Source organism: Coenobita brevimanus, chromosome 8 (genome assembly GCF_032717465.1).
Source record: "Coenobita brevimanus isolate Jiangsu-jjx chromosome 8, ASM3271746v2, whole genome shotgun sequence".
Classification (NCBI taxonomy): domain Eukaryota; kingdom Metazoa; phylum Arthropoda; class Malacostraca; order Decapoda; family Coenobitidae; genus Coenobita; species Coenobita brevimanus.
In genome coordinates this window covers 47,708,063-47,729,514 of record NC_136961.1, presented here as the reverse complement: position 1 = coordinate 47,729,514, position 21,452 = coordinate 47,708,063, and the positions used below count along the sequence as shown (strand labels likewise).

The following is a 21,452-nucleotide window of genomic DNA, read 5'->3' as shown; positions in this document are numbered from 1 at the left end:
ACAGCGTTTCTCTCTCTCTCTCTCTCTCTCTCTCTCATGGACGACGACAACAACAACAACGATAATAATGACATACGTAGGTCCTATCTAAGCCCTTCAGTTCAAGCCTCTCCAAAGCTGAAATAGTCTGGAGGTAGCAAGACGAATAATAGACGTTAAGGCGCTGAAAAGGTTAGCGGCATCTCTCACCCTTACCTACAGTTCTGGAGAGGAATGCCTTCACGCAATGGCACCGACATGACCGGGCGACTCCACTATCCGGTTATACAAACGTCCCTCAACTTGTAGTCCAACGGGTTTACGTCCAGATGACCCAAGGTACACACACACACACACACACAAACAAACTACGCCACTCACCACCATCAACAACAACAACAACAAAAACAACCCACCTAATGCACAAATTCTTAATCTTTATGTAATACTAATCTCACTACCTCCCGGCGAGTATACGCAGCTTCGGCATGACTTTTTCTACTGAACGGGTTATTGAAGACAATAGCTGTCTAGGCCAAACCCTTTCAGATCGACAGGTCAACTCCCCAGAAGAACAGGATATACCGTACCACTGCAGAGGTGACTCACACAACCACACGCAGCTCCGGCTCTCTCTCTCTCTCTCTCTCTCTCTCTCTCTCTCTCTCTCTCTCTCTCTCTCTCTCTCTCTCAACCCTTTTCATCATCCATCCACCATCAATTTTATTTTTCAGCAGCAGGAGCGTAGAGGCATGGGGCTTAGCTACTCAGTTCCTACATTTACGGCGAGAGTGACCAGCCGCCCTCGACCCTGAGTGGCATTACTGACCTCAACCATGCCTTGGACGCAAACAACACGGGTAACACTTTAAATACACTAATTTTCTCCCATAACTTTACTCAGCCAACACGTCTTCTCCCTCCCGCCAGTACTGAATGTAAATAAACTTCTGTACTGTAGGTTGTGTTGTTGGGGGAGGGCTGAGGAGGCTTCGCGGTGCCTCTTCTTAAGCGATTTATTCAGCATACTGCATCCCAACAGTGTCTCGTGTTATTTACCATACGTCATTTTAATATCGGTGTAGTATGCATCATTATCGCATTAGAAGGAGTTGTGGTGAATGTGCAGATTTAATCGCTTAAAAAGAGGCGTTACGAAATCTCCTGAGGAACTTGAGAGTATATCCCTGAAATTTAGTCAAAATGTAGTGCCCTTAATGACCGTCGTGCAGTCAATAGGCATAAAACTGTATGTTCTTCCCTACCTTCAACCTTCACCACACACCTGCCCCCTCTACACAGACTCACTCTCTCTCTCTCTCATGAAGGTGTACGGCACATACAAATTCACTCAGGAATAATGAAACTTACTGTACACACAAAAACTGGCTATCAAACTATGACCAGGAAACAAAAAAAAATCAAACACTCGGCCACCACCTCCCTTGACCTAACTCATCCTGGACACCTGCTCTCTCTCTCTCTCTCTCTCTCTCTCTCTCTCTCTCTCTCTCTCTCTCTCCGACTAATCTTACTATGTTTTTTTCGCCTTAATCCCCGACTTTCAGCATTTTGCATCTTACGTCTTGTAGCTCAGTGGCAGAAAAAGACAATGCTACACCTCTACACCCCGTCCAGAGCACTTCTTTGTAACTAGCATCATATTCTAGTGTTCATCTACTGTTAAGACTCGGCAATTATAATGGATAGATGGCAATTTCAGGCCAAAGTAGAGCTAAAAAAAAAAGTACCACATATACTTAGTTATGAATATTTAGCCACATCTACGGTACTTTAACACCCTACCAGCAACACGGAAGGGGTAGGAGAAGAAAGGAAGTGGGAGGGAAGGAGAGGGAAGGAGGGGAAGAGGGAAGGAGAAGCAGAGGGAAGGTGGGGGATGGGGAGGGAGAAGGAAGAGGAACGTGTAGGGAAGGTTACATAGATGAATGACGCAGGGGAAGGGGCGAGAGAAGCCATGAAGAAGCTGACTACCCGGCTCCCATTTATAACGGTACATCGCTTATCACCAACCACTTGTTCAGAGCGGTCCTTATGTAACACTCCCCTTCTACTCCGTCTATTTCTTGTGTTAGGGGAAAGGCTCAGTCAGCGTAGTCAATGTCTACCCTGCACAACATAATCGTTTCCCACCACCACTAGCACACCCACACCAGCATATCAAGCCTTCCCCGCAACACCAAAGATTTCCCTGTGTATTTAGTGGTGTGCTATATTCACACCCACCTGTATATCCACTCTATACACACACCTGTTCTTACCCGCACTAAGTCATAAGCACTTAAAGTCTGTATAGTAAGACTTAACTACTTCAATCCCCTGACGTAAATTTTAGTTTATTCTTACAACTATAACCCGATTTAAGTCTACTTCGGAAAGCCTTATCAAACAGAAGAGTTAGATTGAACCTTAATTAACACCCTCATATAAGTTAAATAAAACTCTTTGATGGCAGCAAGGATAAAGCAGAGAAACAGACAAGCAAACCGAAGATGCTCGCTTTATTTCTTTTTCTGGCCGGGTGTTAAACATATCAATATTCCGTATTCATTACCAACACCCCTATACACACCTAAGCATACCGTACCCCTAAAAACTAATCATGCAAATGTACTGAATGACCACTGTAAACTCTGTAATATCAGTTAGGGTACACTATTTTGGGCTATAAGATCAGTTTATTATACCTTTATCCTGTACGAATTATACTACTTTTATCGGTTTTACGATAAGAGAATTTCCCGCTCTTTCCTCACATGGCGTGTTTATCATTACGTCACTTCCGGTCCGGGGGTGTCAGAGAGGGCAGAAAGGAAGGATGGGAAGGAAGAGGGAGGGGATGGAGAGGGAGGAAGGGCAGAGGGAGGAAGGGCAGAGGAAGGAAGGGGAGGGAAAGGACTGGTTGTGAAAGAGGGGGAACTTACTGATATATGAGGAAAGGAAGGAAATGGAAGACTACGTGACAAGGCGGTATAAACAAAGAAAGGTATCGGGTAAGAGAAAAAGGAAGAACAAGGAGGAACAAGGAAAGAGAGAGAGAGAGAGAGAGAGAGAGAGAGAGAGTTACCTCGCTTATCCCTGCAGATATATCCCTATTTACAAACATGCATGTAATCTGCAGCTTATGTGTACCACCACCACCATCATCAAATCACCACCACCACCACCACACCACACCACCACCACCACCATTCACAAAGCATCGTTTCAGGTCTATTTTCAGCCTGACCTTCTTACTGGTACTTATGACTTACGCAACACAGTAACAAGCTGGTAGGTATGGCTGTAGGTAGGTTGGTAGGTATGCAGGTTGGGTGGTAGGTATGCAAGCTGGTTAGTTGGCTGGTAGGTAGGTAAGAAGGTATGTAAGTACTTGCCTCAGTTGCCCCCGAATACTTACGACTGAGTGTGTAGGTACTCATTTGCTCTTTGAATCACCACCCACACCAAACACGTCACTCACGCACATTCACTCACTCACTCACTCCCTCTCTCCCTTCTCTCTCTCTCTCTCTCTCTCCCTATACTTTACCCCCTACTACCTCACCCAATGACATACATCTTGTTCTTGTATCGCTATCACCAGACGATTTTATTCGGCTTAAGAGACTATTCAGCTATCACCAGACGATTTTATTCGGCTTAAGAGACTATTCAGCTATCACCAGACGATTTTATTCGGCTTAGGAGAGACTATTCAAGCTGAAGGGGTCAGATAAAGCCTTCATTAACCCCATCATTACTGGAGGTCTGTCCGAAATTAAAAAAAAAAAAGTTACAATAATAATAATAAAAAAGTCACCGGATTAAATGGGTCAATTGCATCACTACTTTGGTTCATATTCTAAGCGACGCTGGAAATTTCGTAATAACTTTCTGTCAGCGATTTATTCCCCACAAAATCCCCTAGTATGTTAATAACTCATACAATGTCGATTTTAAAACGATATGAACAGCACAGGAAACTGAGGAACAAAGTGCAGAATAAACCGCTATGGAAGAGGTGCTAGGAAATACTCCAAGCCACGCAGAAATACTACTTACACCTAAAGCATGTAGTGTAGATATATTCAGCGTTCTCACCCCTCCCTAACCTACCAACAGTACCTATGTTGGGGTAGGCAGGGGGGAGGGGACCTTTTAAATACCCACGTGAGGAAGTGGACGGAGGGGCAGTGGGGGAAAGGAGAGGAATGATGGAAGAAAGGGAAGGGGTATAGGTAAGAAGGGGAAGCGGGATGGGTAAGAAAGGCGGAGATCGGGAGAAAATGTGTCACGGAGAGAGAAGTAAATAAGGAAGACATACGGAAATAAAGTGTAAAGAAGAACAGCGAAACAAAGGTGGTGAATCGGAAACTGAGAAATATGGAGAAGATGGAAAAATAAGGAAAGAGAATGGAAGAAAGAGAAATGGAGGAGGTGCGGGAGTGGGAGTAGAGAAGCTTAGAAGGAAGAAGGGAGAGAGTCTAAGAAAAGAGATGGAAGAGAAATGGAGGAGGTGCGAGAGTGGGACAGGAGTGGGAGTAGAGATTAGAAGGAAGGAGGGGGAAAGTCTGGGAAAGGTAGAATGGAAGAACGGAAAGGAGGGGGAAAATAGAAGGTGGGGATAAGGGAAGTGGGAGGAAGGGAAGAAGTGACAGTAAAGTTGCAACAGGGGAAAGGGTGTGTAAGGGAAAGGGGAGAGGAGTGTAGAAAAATAGGGGGGGTGAGAAAGGGGGGTGTATATTTTTCTCTCATGCACAAAGGGAGCAGTGAGTTAGTGGATGGAGGAGGGGGAAGGGGAGAGTGCTGAAGAAGGGAAGGGAGGGACGAGACAGGGGTGGTGGGGGAGGGGACAGAGGTGGTAGAGGAGGGGACAGAGGTGGTGGGGGAGGGGACAGGAGTGGTGGGGGAGGGGACAGGAGTGGTAGGGGAGGGGACAGGGGAAGCTGGGGGATGGGGACAGAGTGAAGGGTGGGGAACAGGGGAGGTGGGGGAGGGGACAGGGGGGTGGAGGGAAGGGGACAAGGGAGGCGGGGGATGGGGACAGAATGAAGGGTGGGGAACAGGGAGGTGAGGGAGGGAACAGGGGACAGGAGGGCGCCCTTGAGAGTACTTGAATCAATCAGGATACTAACCAGACGCATCCCGTTTGGTTTGCAGACTCCCCCCCCCCTCTCTCTCTCTCTCTCTCCTAATTCACTGTCTGGAGCTGAGACTGTGTGTGTGTGTGTGTGTGTGTGTGTGTGTGTGTGTGTGTGTGTGTGTGTAATCAAGATCACAGCAGTACCAACAACCACAGCAGCCTTCACCTTACGAACAACGCCTTCTGACCCCTCCTTCCTTCAATTACCTTCAATCACCTATCCCTTCAACTTCCATAGCTTCCATTACACTTACAGTCACTTCTATTCCCCAGATTCTAGGTAGTATAGGAGGCTTCGTAGCGTCTCTTCATTTGCGGTTTATTTTGCATTAAACACTAACATTCTCTAGTATGTGATTTAATTGGCTTATTATCGATGTAGGTTGTATCAATAACATTCGAGAGGAAAAGTCACTAAGGTTCTCTGTGAAAAATTAATCGCAAAAGAAGTATTGTTACGGAAACTCCCACGTCACTTACAGATTCCCTCTCCATCACACCATTTCCTGTCAATTTCTTCCCTTCTACCATTAGCAGTATTAACAGACTTTTCTCCCATATTATAAGAGTACTTTCACTCTTCTTTCATAGTTCACATCCATCAACATCCTACTGTTCCAGCGCCGTCAACCCCTCCCATTATATTTCCAGACCCCTTTCTTCTCCACCCATTATAACTTCAAAACTCCTCCTCCTCCTCCTTCTCTTCCTCCTCCTCCTCTTCTCCCTCCTCTATATTTTTAGATTTTATTCTTAACACTCAACACTTAAAGGCCCCACTTAGGTACTTTATTCTGGCTATCTCTATTATTATTCATCTTAGCCTGTATTTTAGTTTGCACTGGGGGCTTCGCAGCAACTCTTATGTAGCGATTTATTCTGCATATATCTGCTTAACATTCTCTTGTACTTTATATCTTTTTCATACCAGAATAATCTGCATCACTAACACAGAAGAGGATACTGAGGTACACTGTGCAAATAAATCGCTGCGGAAGAGGTGCTGCTAAATCTCCCTAATCCACTGAGAATACGACCCCTATCCCAAACACAAGGCCAATACCACACCGACCCAGCCACTGAACCCAACAATCCAGCCCACCACCCTATGTACACCCTATAAAAAAAGAATCGGGACCCCACGAGCTGATGCCTCTCGCAATGACCACTGATACGCACCAGAACTCATTTGGGGCTTCAAATTCCTTCGTGCGGTGTGGCATATTTATCGTGCAGTAAGGGTCCCGATTCTTTTTTTATAGGGTGTACATTCAGCTACAAAAGTCCGTTCGCCTCCCCTGTTTCTTTCTCACTGCTGGGGTTACATGCGGTGCAAGGAGACGTAGTGAAAAAAGGTGCACATTATCACCCCATAATGGTGATAATATCCACCTCAGTCCACTACGTCACATTCAAGCGTTCTATTCGGTGGTGAGAGAGACAGACAGGAGAGGCAAGTGGATTTTGTGCAGCTGCCTGCAAAAGTTCTGTTCCCCCACCTTTCCATCAGTACCTCATAACACCACATTAGTCAGTCAAAAGTAGGAGTTACAAATAATTCACTACCCAAACTGATTACAGTCACTAAATAATACTTAACGTAAACCGAGATATGGGTTACTCAAGTCAGGAGGAGTATCAGAACTTTTGTAGTAGACTGTTCGTGTCCAACCTCCACCCTCCCTCACCTCCTCATACCCACGGCCTACTCAGACACCCACAGATCATCCCTTGTGCCCAACACCCCAAAACAGCAGCATGCATAAACATCCTGCTCCTCTCTCTCTCCCTCCCTCCCTCCCTCTCTCTCTCTCTCTCTCTCTCTCTTTTTCTCTGGAATGCAGTCAAATGTCACACGGCATTTTTCACGATTGGGCATTTCACATACCAACACGCCGACTCAATTACGCTGCAGCACTTCACAACAATGTTCATTCCCATGTCGACTACTTCAATAAACCGTACACCCCAGCTTACTGTTCACCCAAAAGTACACTCACAATTACATTATTTCGCTAAAAATACTCATACATAACAGAGTCTAAAGTATACTCCTGTATACACTGCTTCACTCCTGCTAATAGCACTTCTCTCAAAATACACTCCTGTTTACTGCATTTCACTCAAAAGTACATTCCTGTTGTAGTACTGTACTTTACCTGAGGTACTACCGTATTTAAACTTCCTTACTCTCCTTCTTCCTCCTCCTCCCTCTATTTAACATTCCCTCTATGTTCCCATTCTCTCTATTTCTCTCACCTCATTTCCACTCCCTCTATGTTCCCATTCTCTCTTTCATCTCATCCCCGATTTTTCCTTCCCCCCCTCCCCTCTCTCTCCTTATCCCCGATCTCCCCTCCTCCTCTTTCCCTCTATTTTTCTCTCTACTCCACCTCTAACTTCCCCTCCCCTCCCTCCCTCCCTTCCCGAAAGGATTGCAAGGTCTGTGTATCTATGTAACTCTTCACCCTGTCCTTTTTCTTACTTTTAACCTCCTCTCTCTCTCTCTCTCTCTCTCTCTCTCTCTCTCTCTCTCACCTTTAACGCCCCTTGGAGTGCCTGACAGCGATCAATAACATCAGTAAGGTCAACGTGCCCCGCCATCCGTCTGAGGGGGCCTCGCTCTTATATAACCGCGCTATAACATCATTTTCCACATTTCTGATATTTTTTTCATATTTCTCCCACGCGCATTCGCTTCTGGTTCTGCTTTTACAATATGGAGAGAGACGCAGACAGACTTAGACAGACAAAGATGGACATATTAAAGGAAGAGATGGGTACATAGATACAGACACATACACAGAAACTGATAGTGACAGGGTACAGACAGACAGACATAGATAGACAGAGAAACACAGATAGATGGACAGACAAGAGACAGATAAACAGATACCGGTAAAATTGGAAACTCTGTTCAATGATGTTATTTCTGCTACGGCACATGTTTTCATTACATCTATTTTTCATATTTTCAAGCCCGCATATTATTCATTCATCACCAGCTCTTGTTATGCTCTTCACATCACTGCTTCATATCAATAGTTTTACAATTAGGCCAACCGCATAATATAATTTTCTGTGCAGTTTAAAATAGCTATACACTATTTTCTTTATTTTCAGTTTAAAACGCACGGTGCATCAATAAAATTATATTCTCATTCTTTTAATGGTTACCGCACGGTATTAAAACTGAGGCTCCTATATCTCACTTAAATTAAGACTGCATGGTATTAGCTGGTATTGTATTTCAGCTAACGCCAGATGGTTTATATACGTAACACAAACTTATGAAGCAAACATCAGCCGTGATATATAATACCTGTCCCTAAAAACACTACACCTGTCTATCAGCTAATCACACCTAATCAACCTTTATCACGTCCCTTACGTAGCCACGCACCCATTCATCCCCACTTGTTACGACACTACAAGTCACTGACATATATATGGGAGTATTGTACGTAACCATCTTGTCACTGATAGGAGGGATGACATGATTGGTAATTGTCGTGCTGTTATTTAACCTCCTCGATCCCATTCCTGTACAGAGAGACGCCTTCACGTGGTGACACCGATATAACCGAACGTCCCTCTGCTCCCTCCCTGTCCCCTGAAATGAGGATAGTGGGCTGCAGGTAAAGGTCAACTTCAGACTGCAGTCCACTGGGTTCACGTCCAAAGGAGCCTGAGTCCACCACCACCACAACAACAACAAGAGAACAATTATATGCTGTGTTATTCTCGCTACAACCTTATTCTCGTGACAGTTTGAGCAAGTGAAAGAACAGGGGAGCAGCCACGAAACAAACAGGGAGGAAGAAACTAACCACAAGCTATAAACTGTGGAAAAAAAAAAAAACCTACTCGGGCAACAGAGGTAATGAGGCCAACTCAAGCGACCGAAAGGATGCAGCGTACTCCAGAACGCAGAGAAAGAAACCTACTTTAAGCAACAGAAAGAAACCTACACCAACCAACAGAAAGAAAACTACTCCAGGCAACAGAAGTGAAGAAACCCACACCAGGCAACCAACAGAGGGGCAAGAAACAAACTTATTACGCGGACAATTAGAAAACACGTGATTCGATGACTGACGCAAACAAAAGTGGAATGAATGAACATTAAAGAAGAGAGAGAGAGAGAGAGAGAGAGAGAGAGAGAGAGAGAGAGAGATGAGGGTGAAGTAACCATGTTACCGTGTTCAAACCTGTTTAGAGGCGTTTATGGTAAGCGTGACTCGGGCACCATGGCCCCACACACACACACACACAGTTGTGTACATTCTCGTGTACCATGCGCGGTAATTGTGCACACATATGATAACTAAATTATACAAACACCGGTACACACACACACATGTACCACCTTCATACACACACACACCTCCATATACGACTACAGTGTATCCACATGCGTACAGCCATGAAGAAAAGTTCGTCTATAGCCTACTTCCCTTTCGGTTGTTGCGATGGAAGGTGTTTTATGAAATGCTTTGACGTGACTGCAATATGAAATTCACAATGAAAGAGTACGAGAAGACAGGATAATCTCTAACGTTCTGGGAGGAATGGAAAGTATGTGAAGGCGGGATACAATGCTGGCACGGGATTGCGGCGAACATTACTCACGGCTGTACAAAATAGGCTATACATCCATTAATACCATAAAACTATATAATTATCTTACATTCAAAGGTGCAAAAACTCCATCAGTAAAGTGCAAGAGAGAACGACCAGGTGTAGGGCAGGTGTGTGGAATGACACTGATATTAATCGCAATTTTTCACTCATACATACAGTCGTCGAAAAACATCGTTACGTTCACCGTGCGTTACTTTACATTCTAAAAAACAGGACGATTTTTTTTTTCTTAATACTGTACTGCATACAAGGGTGGGAGGGGACGTGAAGTGAGGGAGGGGGTCAGAAGACACAGTTGGTAAGGTGAAGGCTGCTGTGGTTGTCGGTACTGCTGTGATTTAGATTACACATCCTAGACTCATCAGAACGTGAACCCAGTGGACTGCAAGGAAAAACCATCCTCCGGCAGTCCTCCATCCTCCTTTCAGAAGACAGAGAGGGGACTGGAGGATATTTATACAACTGGGCAGCTCCATCGCCGGGTTGTATCGGTAACGCTAACGCCATACACAGGTGTTCCTTTCCAACACCATTCATAAAAGAAAAATATAACAACTTGATCCTGAATTCTTAGTTATTCAGCAAGTGCGGGTATAGAGAAACATCGGAAAGGCCTCTATTCATCAAACCAACGGGTGACACACACACACACACACACACACACACACACACACACACACACATTCTAGAGACTAACATACGCAGACATACGCTCCATGCACACAAAAACATGCCTTGCCGCATTCACACACACACATACACCCCAAACTGGTTCATACCCGCCGTGCCCTGATTGTCTGTCTGTCTGTCTCTCTCTCTCTCTCTCTCACACAGACAGACAGACAGACACACACACACACACACACAACCACGTTTCGTTCGGCCTCTCACATGTCCTGTAGCCCAAGTCTGTCCCCCTCTTGCCTCCCCCTCCCCTTCTACCTCATTCTCTGGCGGATTGTGGAGAGGGGCGGGGGGGGGGGATGGGATGGGCTAAGCACTTGGCCAGCTGGCAGTCTCTCTCCTTTCTCTCCATCCTTCCCTTCGTCCCTCCCTACTTCATTCCTGCCCATTCTTCCCTTCATCCCTCCCAACTCTCTCTCTCTCTCTCTCTCTCCGACGCATCATCATGTTTCACCATTTTTCCCTACCACTGGTATTTCCCATATGATCATTCCTTCCACTTTTTCCCTCCTTTCCTTCACCTCCCACCCCATCCTGTTCACTTCCTTTCTCCCTCCCTCTTAATTTTCTTTTTCTCCTCACTCTTCCCACCCTTTCTCTTTCCCTGTTCCCTCCTTCCCATTTTCTTGAACTTTCCCTCTCCTCCCCTTTGTTCTCTCCTTCCTCTCCTTCCCTCCCTCCCTCCTTTTTCCTCCTTCCCATCATCTCTATCTCCTCCTTTCCCTCCTCTTTCCTCACGACGATATCCTCCCTTTTGTGTTCCCTTCATGACCAGATGGCAATTTATTATTATTATTATTATTATTATTATTATTATACAGAGTGATTTGTATGCAAGGGAAGAGGTTTGGTAAGGAAGGCATAATATGTGAAACAGAAAAGTGCTTGAGTGTAGCTGCTCGGTGTAGATTACCTGTTGTTAGTGTTGGGCTTGAGTTTTTTCTTTTTTTTTTTTACTATTTATATACCTTGGCATATTAGCGATGTCTTGTGTGTGTGTGTGTGTGTGTGTGTGTGTGTGTGTGTGTGTGTGTGTGTGTGTGTGTGTGTGTGTGTGTGTGTGTTTAGGAATGGCGTCCTGGGCTACAGCTATTTCATCCATTACTTTAACTACATATGATGGTGTTGTGATGGTTCTTTCTACCCGACCTTCTCTGTTCCCACCTGCCTCCCTCCCTCTCCCCCCCTCTTCCCTCCTTCCCTTCCTCAGCGGCCTCTCCCTCTCCCTAATGTAGTGTTCATCCTTTTCTGCCCATCAGCTCGCTTTCCTTCCTCCTTCCTTCGTTCCTACTTTCCTTCCTTGTCTTTGAATCAGAGAATGGTTACGCTAGTTTAAGTACCCACACTATAACACACAGCTTTGCAAGGATTAACAGGTTTCTTACACCTTGCTTTCTTTTGTATTTTCTATCCGACTACAGGGGGAGGAAGAGAGAGAGAGAGAGAGAGAGAGAGAGAGAGAGAGAGAGAGAGAGGGCGGAGGGGACATCTTACCTACGTTTGACAGCATTAATAGTACATAAAAACAAGGGAACCACGACACCTAAGGCTTCCAGTGTACAGAGGTCTTTTACTCTTGCCACAGCCAGACGATTTTAGGATTGGCAGGTTGGGCATAATAAAGGTCGAAGGAATGATGGGGAGGGAGGGAGGGGGGGAAGCCAGGTGAGGCCGTGGGAGGCAGGCAGCAAAGAAGGAATGGAGTCAGGGACAGTGACGTGGGGAAAAGTGGCAGCAGAGGGAAAGAAAATAGGTTGGATGGTGAAAAGAAGGAAGGACTGAAGGAAAGAAAGAAGGAGAAAAGTCAGGAAGATATATACCGATGGAAGAAAGTGCTGGGGCAGTGAAGGAGAGCGGAGGAGGACAAGGGAAAGTACAGTAGAATGAAGGATGGGAGAGGGAAAGGTAGGTAGCAAGACAGGGAGGGACGGAGGGAGGAAAAGAGGCAGTCAAAGGATGAAAAGGATTATGAAGGGATGGAAGTACAGGAGTGGTGAAAAAGAACAAATGAAACAAGACAGTACAATGAAATGAATGAATGAATGAATAAAGGAAGGAAGGAAGGAAGGAAAGAAAGCATGCAGCAGAGATGGGGGGGGGAGGGGAGGAATAGAATCAGCAGGAAGGAAGGAAGGAAGGGAGAGAGGGAATGCGGGAAGAGTGTGGTGAGGCAACAGCTGAGTTCCAGAGAAGGGTAACCTGAACCTGAAGCTTCCTACTCCCTCTCACCAACACATTAGGGACAAAAACACGAACACGCACATGTCATCACGCTTCAGAAACACCGCATCATCCCCTCCAATCGAGAGGCGTCTCTTATCTATTCCTCCTTCTAGAGACGATCTTGTTCAGATTAAGATTTGATTACAGGAAGGGAAGAAACAAAGGCTGGAAGTTTCCTGATTAAAAGAGAACCAAAATGACAGTGAGTTCATTTCACGACGCCTGGAAAAGGCTGGAGGTCATAGGCAGCGGGAAACACAAATAAAAGTCCCACAGAGTTCTTCCCCACGATGAACAAAATCTGTGTAATAAAAACTGGATATAAAAGCCATAATGGAAGTGAAGAGGCTGGGGAATGGTAGTCTTGTGCGAAGGCAAAAGCCGGATAGATCGTGTAATCCGGATAAACATACGGGTGCCCATTGTACCAGCATCACACTAGTTACATATTCCTAATTTCTTCTTGGAAACTGTTATTGCCACGTCACTAGCCGGAAATTTCTACCTAAACTGAACAATGCTATATAGAGGTAAGGCTGTTGTTGTTGCTGTTCTATCCCCAGACTCACCTAAAACCTAAACCCTATTGCCCTCCTCCTACAGTTCACCTTCCTCATTTCGGGGAATAGGGAAGCAGTTGACAAGGGAAGATTATACAACCAGGGAGTTCCGCTGCCGTGCTACTGTATATCGGTGCCACACACACACACACATACACACACACACACACACACACACACACACACACACACACACACTCACAGCAGAAAAAACAACACAGAGGTGTTTGAAGACCGAATATTTCTGTCATGATCTAAGCATGACTGTCCAGAATGTGCTGATTACCTGACACGTGTAAATAAATTCTTGCTTTCTTCACTACAGTAAACACACATATTCAAGTTATTCACAATGTTACACTTGCGACACTGCCCGTTCTTTGCGCACCCACAAACTACAGACCAATAAAAAAAAAAAAAATGTAAGAAAGACGAAAGGGGAAAGGAAAACTGTGACGGAGAGAGAGAGAGAGAGGGGGGGGGGAACAAAAAGCAAGTGGTTGAGGGCAGAGGTAGCGGGAGGAAGAATATCAAACCAAGCAAATATGTTGATCTCAATAATCCCTTCCACTGCTTTGGACGAACTAAGGAGTTAAGATATCGTCTTCAAAGAGAGGAGGAGGAGGAGGAGGAGGAGGAGGAGCGAAAAAACAAAGAAAGAGGAGCTAAAAAGGACGAAGAGGGGAAGGATAAGATATGCGGAAACAAAGCACTGTTCTTGTCTTTCCTGCAAACCATAGTTAAGAGAAAGAGGTACCGGTACTTCTACATAATACCGGGGAAACGAGGGAAGGGAGCGATACGTGGAAACCAAGTACTGTTGTTATCTTTCCCGAAAAAACAAATCATACTCACAAGGACGGCCCACCATTTCTATCCCTTTCAATCCGAAGAAGTATTTTAATTTAATTCTTGGTATTTTTTTAACCTTAGAAGACTTTTCGAACTGAACGAGGTTATACGGAAAGAGCCTTCAATATCTTTACACCACTAGGGTAGCCTGCCAAAACTGCTAAACACCCTGCAGTAACCAGGAGTATCATCAGAAATACGTCCCCGGACTGAAGGGTTATGGTAGGGAACTTCAAAGCCAGGCAGTGTTGATGTTATTGTGGCCCCACTCCCAGGCTCATCAGAAATGTGAACCCAGCGCACTACAGGCTTAAACTGTCCTTCCACAGTCCACCATCCTCCTTTCGGTGGACAGGGAAGTAGCTGGCGGGCGTTCGTATAACCAGGCAGTAAAGCCACCTGGCTATATTGGCACCACTACATGCAGGCGTCCCTATCATCGTCAGACAGGACAGCTACATAATACTTACCACCTTCTCTCTGCTTCTAAGGACTCCCATCTTGCCGAACCTGACGTGGAAGGGCGAGCTGAGCAGGCTGCCATCCTCCTGCCGCACGACCACCACGTCGATGGCGCCTGCGGGTCATACAAGATAGATTAGACTACTTTATCAGCACCACTTTGCTGCAACAAAACCATGCCAATGGCACCTGTGGGCTCATCTGAATGTAAACCCGGGGGGCCACAGGTTAAAGTTGCCCTACTTTGCAGTCCGCCATCCTCCTTTCGAGGGATAAGGTGGTGACTGAGGGACGTTTGTATAACCAGGGAACTGGCCGACCGGCCGTACTTGGGCAACCATATATACATCCACAGCTGAAGAGAGTTACTTTATTCTAATATAGCCTATGTTACCAAACAACTTTATGTTCACTGTGACTAAACCTGGCAGCAAAACAAGTGTATAAGAATAAACTTGCAACTTCATGGGCAATTTACGTTTTTAAAAGGTTTATGCATGATACCGGTACCAGACACACCTGCGCGTGATTAGCGGATACCGGTGATTATGATATGTAGCAGTTCCTGTGAAAGATAATTGAAGTATGGGTGGCATAATAAGTATAACCATTACTATTCTCTCTCTCTCTCTCTCTCTCTCTCTCTCACACACACACACACACACACACACACACACACACACACACACACACACACAAAACCATCGTTATTACCGCAATCATCACAAATTCTAATATGATTAAACTCATCATCACCATTACTAAAACACACACACACACACACACACACACACACACACACACACACACACACACACAATCATCGTTACCACAACCGCCACAAATTTGAATACGCTTAAACGCAGTTACAATTACTCACACACACACACACACACACACACACACACACACACACACACAGCATCAACCTAACTACCGCACCATCACAAACAAAAAACATCTCATCATCAACCATCACAGAGGCAAGCTACTCGTACATGATAACAGGCTATATGCTCTCTCTCTCTCTCTCTCTCTCCATCACTCCCGATGAGGCCTAACTAAACAACCGCTCCTAAAGAATGAGTGTAGTCGGTGGCGTACCTGGGGAGGCGGCTGTTTGAAACTGCCCCCCGGGCCCCCAATTGAAGGGGTCCCCAAAAGCCTTAAAAATTTATAAGCTTTTTTATTAATATTAAAAAAAGTATATATTTATCATCCCGACAATCCCGACTGAGATATTAGATAATTTTGAGAATTAGCGGGGCTTGGTTCTTTGCGGGGCCCCCCCTCCAGGCGGGGGGCCCCGCAATGAACCTAGCCTTTCAGGCCCTCAAATCGTTAGGTACCCCCCTGAGTGCAGTACAGTAACCAGAAAAGCATAATGCAAACAAACTTGCGTGATATGTGACCGGATGAGACAGAGAGAGAGAGAGAGAGAGAGAGAAAGGGGGGAGTTACCTATTAAGTACCATAGTTTACAGGACTTGAGCTAAGCCCATGTTTTCCTCTGTGTGTGTGTGTGTGTGTGTGTGTGTGTGTGTGTGTGTGTGTGTGTGTGTGTGTGTGTGTGTGGGGAAAGACGTTGCGTGGGTGAGGGTGTGGAGGTGAAGGTGACTCAGGGGAGATGAGTCAGGGGGCGGACAGACGGATGAGTCAGGGTATGAAGGAGGAAGGCAAAATACACATACAGGTCATTGATTTCACTTGGCGGTGATATGCGTCCTTTTGTGGTCTATTTCCCGTAGCTCAATGTCAGAGTAAGACAACATTACGGCCCTGTATCCTATCCACAACACTTCTTCGTGACTAGCACCATATTGTAGTGTTCATCTCCTGTTACAGTTCAGCACTGAAGAGGACAGTTGTCTGTCAAAATATTATAAGCGCCATATGAGGCTTCGTAGCACCTTTGCCTCAGCGATTATTTTGTATATTACAACAGTCACATCTATGTTCTATTTTACACTTTCGTATCGACAGAGATTACATCAATAACAAAGAAAACGATACTGAAGTGTAATGTGAGGAATAAATCGCTAAGGAAAAGGTGCTATGATAACTCCAAACTCACTCGTAATACCGCTCAAAGGTCGATGGATAAGACGATCTGACCGTTTTCTAAGTGGCATAAAAGATATCGCAACACATTTTCCTCAGCGACTTATTACCCGGGTACGCACAGTACATCTCAATACTCTCATGTAAGCTACTGAAGCAAACAGGTCGATATTAAAACTAAATAGCTAAATAACACAGAAGACCATGTCAAAGTGTAATACGCAAAATAAATCGCTAAGGAAGAGGAGTTACAAAGCCCCTTACGGCATCAGAAACCGGTCCGGTGGGTCGATAAAAACACCATCATCAGCCCTTCCCTACGATGATATATACGGTAACGGTAAACTATTTATTTCATTGTTATTACCTCCAGGCGGTGGCTCAATCGGTAGAGAGGTGGCGTGCGGTCCTAACGGACCCAGGTTCAAATCCCAGCTGGGGCAGGGAACAGTTTAAGGATTTGAATTTCATTAAATTAGGCTTTACTAATCTACCAGAAGACCCGCCGACATGTCGTAAAAATACCCCCGCTAATACCAATACACCAGTCCTGTATGAGACAGCCCTAGCATGTATTCAATATGGACGGTGGGTGTTAGCGCCGAAGTGGTGACATGTATAGGTGTATGGTATGTAGGAGGACTGCTGGGCCTTGATAGCAGGCTGTGAAGCCTATGCACAGAGTCGGACACATAAAAAAAAAAAAAAAGCGATTTTGTTAAACTTAGGAAGAATCTCGAAAAAAGGAGGGTATTTAATGCTTCTTCCCTTCCTTTGTTCTTGTTTAAAATAACAAGCTAGTAAATCCCTTCCATGCTACTAAATCCCTTCCAGCTCGATTGATGGCTTCGTGTGGTCAGACTGGAGGGCTGATTTGTCTAGTAACCGAGGAGATTAATTCCGACCTCATAAGGCTCATTGAATTTCCCACAACCCCCACTTAGGATTCATGGTACAGGAGCGACCCAGTTCCTTCAGATGATAACAAACCTACTATACTGAGGGCTACACTTGACCCCTGAACTTTCAAATATCTCCTAGTGAGAATATTATCGTCTGGGGATACCGAGTCGCAAAAAGACACATGGCTTAATGTAAAAAGACACATGGCTTAATGGATTAACTATCATCCAATCTCAATTTTCGTACTTCCTTCAAACACATACACTTCTAACGACAATGGAATACGCTAAAGACACGTGAAGTTCTTACAAAACTGATACAGAAGGCATGACATACAGGTTCAGCTAAGGGTGATATGTGCTGAACACTCGTGAAGTTCTTAAAAATGTTATACAATACAGAACGCCTCAAAGATGATTTTAGGGAAGGGTGGCAACGTGCTTGAGCCACGTGGTCTTATATACCGTATACAACAAATAAAAAAGGCAAGAAAGACAGAATCAGCTTGGGGTGATGCAATGTGGATAAGACATGTGAAAATCTTACATAACAAAGACTGAATCAGAAACGGGAAGGTCTAGGCAACAAAACAGAACTATGAAGGCTACGACGCATGAAAGACATTTGTTAATTTCTTCTAAGCTCAAAATTACTTCCCACAACGATGGAGTGCGTTCAATAGGCATAAAGTTCTTACAAAACAGATACTATACGGCATGAAAGGCAAGTTCAGTGAGGGGGAACTCTGATAAATCTAGCTATCAAAGAGTTGTGAGACGTGTGAGTGAGTGTTGATGTAGCGAAGCCAAGGCGAATCCGCGGATGATTCATGATGGAGTTTGTGGGCGAGTGAGCCAGCAGACGAGATAATTGGGATATGTGAGTGAATCTGTCAGTGAGTGAGAGTAAGCCAGCAGACTGGATAACTGATGGTGTGAATGAATTGGTGAAAGTGAACATGTGTGCATGGGGGGATGCATAGTTTTTTTTTTTTCTTATGCTAGGAAGAAGGAACAAAAGGCTACAAGCCCGCAAAAACTGTTCCTTCCAAGAGAAGAACAAAATACAAGAGAGAGCCAAATTCAAGATCCGATCATTTCGAGATGTCTGGACACACTGCGTTTGAAAGACTGGAGATCATAGGAAGCAGGAAATAGACAGAGGGAGACAGTTCCAGAGCTGACCTGTTGCATAAATGAAGGGCTGGGAGTAACGGTTAACTCTTGCATTAGAGAGCTGGACAGAAAAGGGATGAGAGTTTGCTGCTTGTCGGGTGCTACGTGCCCGTCAAAGAGGTCGAGGAATGAAAGCAGACAGTTCAGAGGAGCAGCGACCATTGAAGTAGCGATAGAAGAGATAAAAATGCAACAGTGCGGCGAAGAGGCAGATGTTGAAGGGAGCCAGTAAGAGGAGGAGTGTTAATGAGACGAAAAGCCTTTGACTCCACCCTATTGAGAAGAGCTGTTTGTGGAGAACCTCCCCACACATGCGAGTTGTACTCCACACATGCGAGATGTACTCCACACAGGTGGGTAGGTAAATGTGTGTGTGTGTGTGTGTGTGTGTGTGTGTGTGTGTGTGTGTGTGTGTGTGTGTGTGTGTGTGTGTGCGTGTGCGCGCGCGCGCGCGCTATTTTTCCACGTTGATTTTTCGAAGTACAAAAAGCAAAAGGGGTAAGGTGTGCGCGCGCGCGCTATTTTTCCACGTTGATTTTCGAAGTACAAAAAGCAAAAGGGGTAAGAAGGATGACGAGGAGATGAAGAGAGGTAGGAGGTAAAGAAAGGAAGGTAGAATGCACAGAAGGGAGCCAGAGGGATGGAGAGAGCATTAGGGTGTGGGCGTGAGCACCCAGCCCAGCAAAACACACAAGGTGACAAAAAGGAGGAGGGGGAAGAATGTGAAAAACGGTGATAGATGGGAAAGGTGGGGGTGAATAAAGATGAAACGAGATATGAGAGGGTGAGGAGAGGGAAGGAAGGTGAAGCGGGTAAGAGAAGGGTAAAAATAGTGGCAGGGAGGTGAAGCAGGGTAACAGGGAAGAAGGGAGGATGGGGGAAGGGGTAAAAACTGACAAGGGTATGTGGGTGTGGGGGTGTGAATGAATGGCCAGTCACCTTTGGGCGACTCGGTGGATGGGTTGGGTTGGCACTGGCCTTCTGTTTAGGGGACGCCCTTGATGCACATTGAAACCCCATTGACTGCCACTGAGTCTGTGAGGTGGAAGTTTACAAGTTAACGCCAGTCCGCAACAGTCAAATAACGAAACCTACACCATACCACTCTACTACAACTGTCCCCTGTATTATCATCTGTGCCTTGTACCGTAGCTGTCCCCCTTCCCCCTACCTATACCATACCACTGTCTACTACCACTAACTTTTTTCCATCATTTGTACCTTTGTATCTGAACTACCCTCCCTACACCATACCAACGTCTACTATCAGTCTACCACTATCATCTTTTTCACCATCAGTGTCTTGTCTCTGCCATAACCTCCTCTTAACACTCTACTACCTTCTGTCTGACCACCTGAGCCTTGAAACCTACCTACCAGCTGCCATTATCTTCCGTTTCGCCGCCTGTGCTTTACATACGTCCTAGCCTCTTCCTAACCCTCCTGCCTTTCCACCTAGGCTATGTGAGTGTGGGGGTGTGAATGAGTGGTCAGTACCCAGCCTCAACACTCCTTTCACTACCCTTCAGAAAATCCCTGAGCTGCCACACACAAGGTTGACAGAAAGGACACAGCCTCTACCGCGGATATTTTTAACAACTTCAGCCGAAGAACGTATAGCTGTTCTGTATTTCTGCTACATTCACATTATTTTACCTAGCTTAGCAGACAGAGATAGACACAGATAGACAGATACAGAAAGACAGACTGATACTGGTGTGTGTGTGTGTGTGTGTGTGTGTGTGTGTGTGTGTGTGTGTGTGTGTGTGTGTGTGTGTGTGTGTGTGTGTGTGTGTGTGTGTGTGTGTGTGTGTACAGACTAAAGAAGAAATACTGAATAAAGTCGCCACTGTAGTGAAGACGTTAAAGAACATGGCCAAGCAGTAAGTGATTAAAAAACTTGAATCCAGTGACGCATTTTACTGCTTTATTCCTGCTATCTCATGACGATTTTATTTAGCTTGGGGAAACCTCTTGCAGTAAAGGGGATGAGTGACGGGAGGAAACGGAAGAGAGGGAAGGGGTAAATGGGGAGGGATACAAGTGTTGGGGAATGAGTGAGGGGGAAGAGGTAGGGATGGGGAGACGAGAAAAGGGGTGGGGGAGAGGATGGGGAGGGGAAAGAAAGACGGGAAGAGCAGGGAAGCAGACATGGGATAATAGTAATATGTAACAGTAATAGTAATAGACTATTACATGGTTTTCAAAGTAACAGTATTAGTAATAGTAATAGATCACAAGTTCCTGGCTGTAATAGTAATTGTAACAGTAACAGAAGGCAAAGTAATAGATAACTGTATATTACTTTCCCATTACAGACACTTCTTTAATACCGTTTACCATAATCAATAAAAACAGCCTTCTCACCTTGGTTACCTGTTGGCTGCTCTCCAAACTGCAGGTACCACACCACAGGAGACCGTGCAGAATGGAGAGTGGTCAACAGGCCATCAGGTGGTCTAGACACACTTGTGCATTCAGAGGAACAACCTCCCAATGATAATGAAAATAAAAACCATTTTCGATGTAATTAATACCGTTATCATAAATAATATACTAATAGTAATAGTAATAGATGACCACTAACGTAATTATAATAGTAATATAATAAAGAGCAACTGAAATTAATAGTACCGGTAATAGTAATATGAAACCCAGTAACAGACCCAATGTCTGCAGGGAAAAGGGATGATGTAAGGAAGGTGGGAGAAGAAGAGATGGCAGAGGGTGGAGGAAGAAGTAAGAGACGGGAGGAGGAGGATG

General features: G+C 45.1%; 1 protein-coding gene across 1 annotated transcript in view; it reads right to left on the bottom strand.

Moving 5' to 3' along the window:
* Positions 1-21,452, bottom strand: part of Lpin (phosphatidate phosphatase LPIN) — a 79,582-nt gene that overhangs the window by 48,654 nt on the left and 9,476 nt on the right. The window contains exon 3 of the mRNA XM_080279272.1: positions 14,559-14,665. Within this exon, the coding sequence (XP_080135398.1) occupies positions 14,559-14,665 (107 nt within the window). The remainder of the gene's footprint in view (positions 1-14,558; positions 14,666-21,452) is intronic.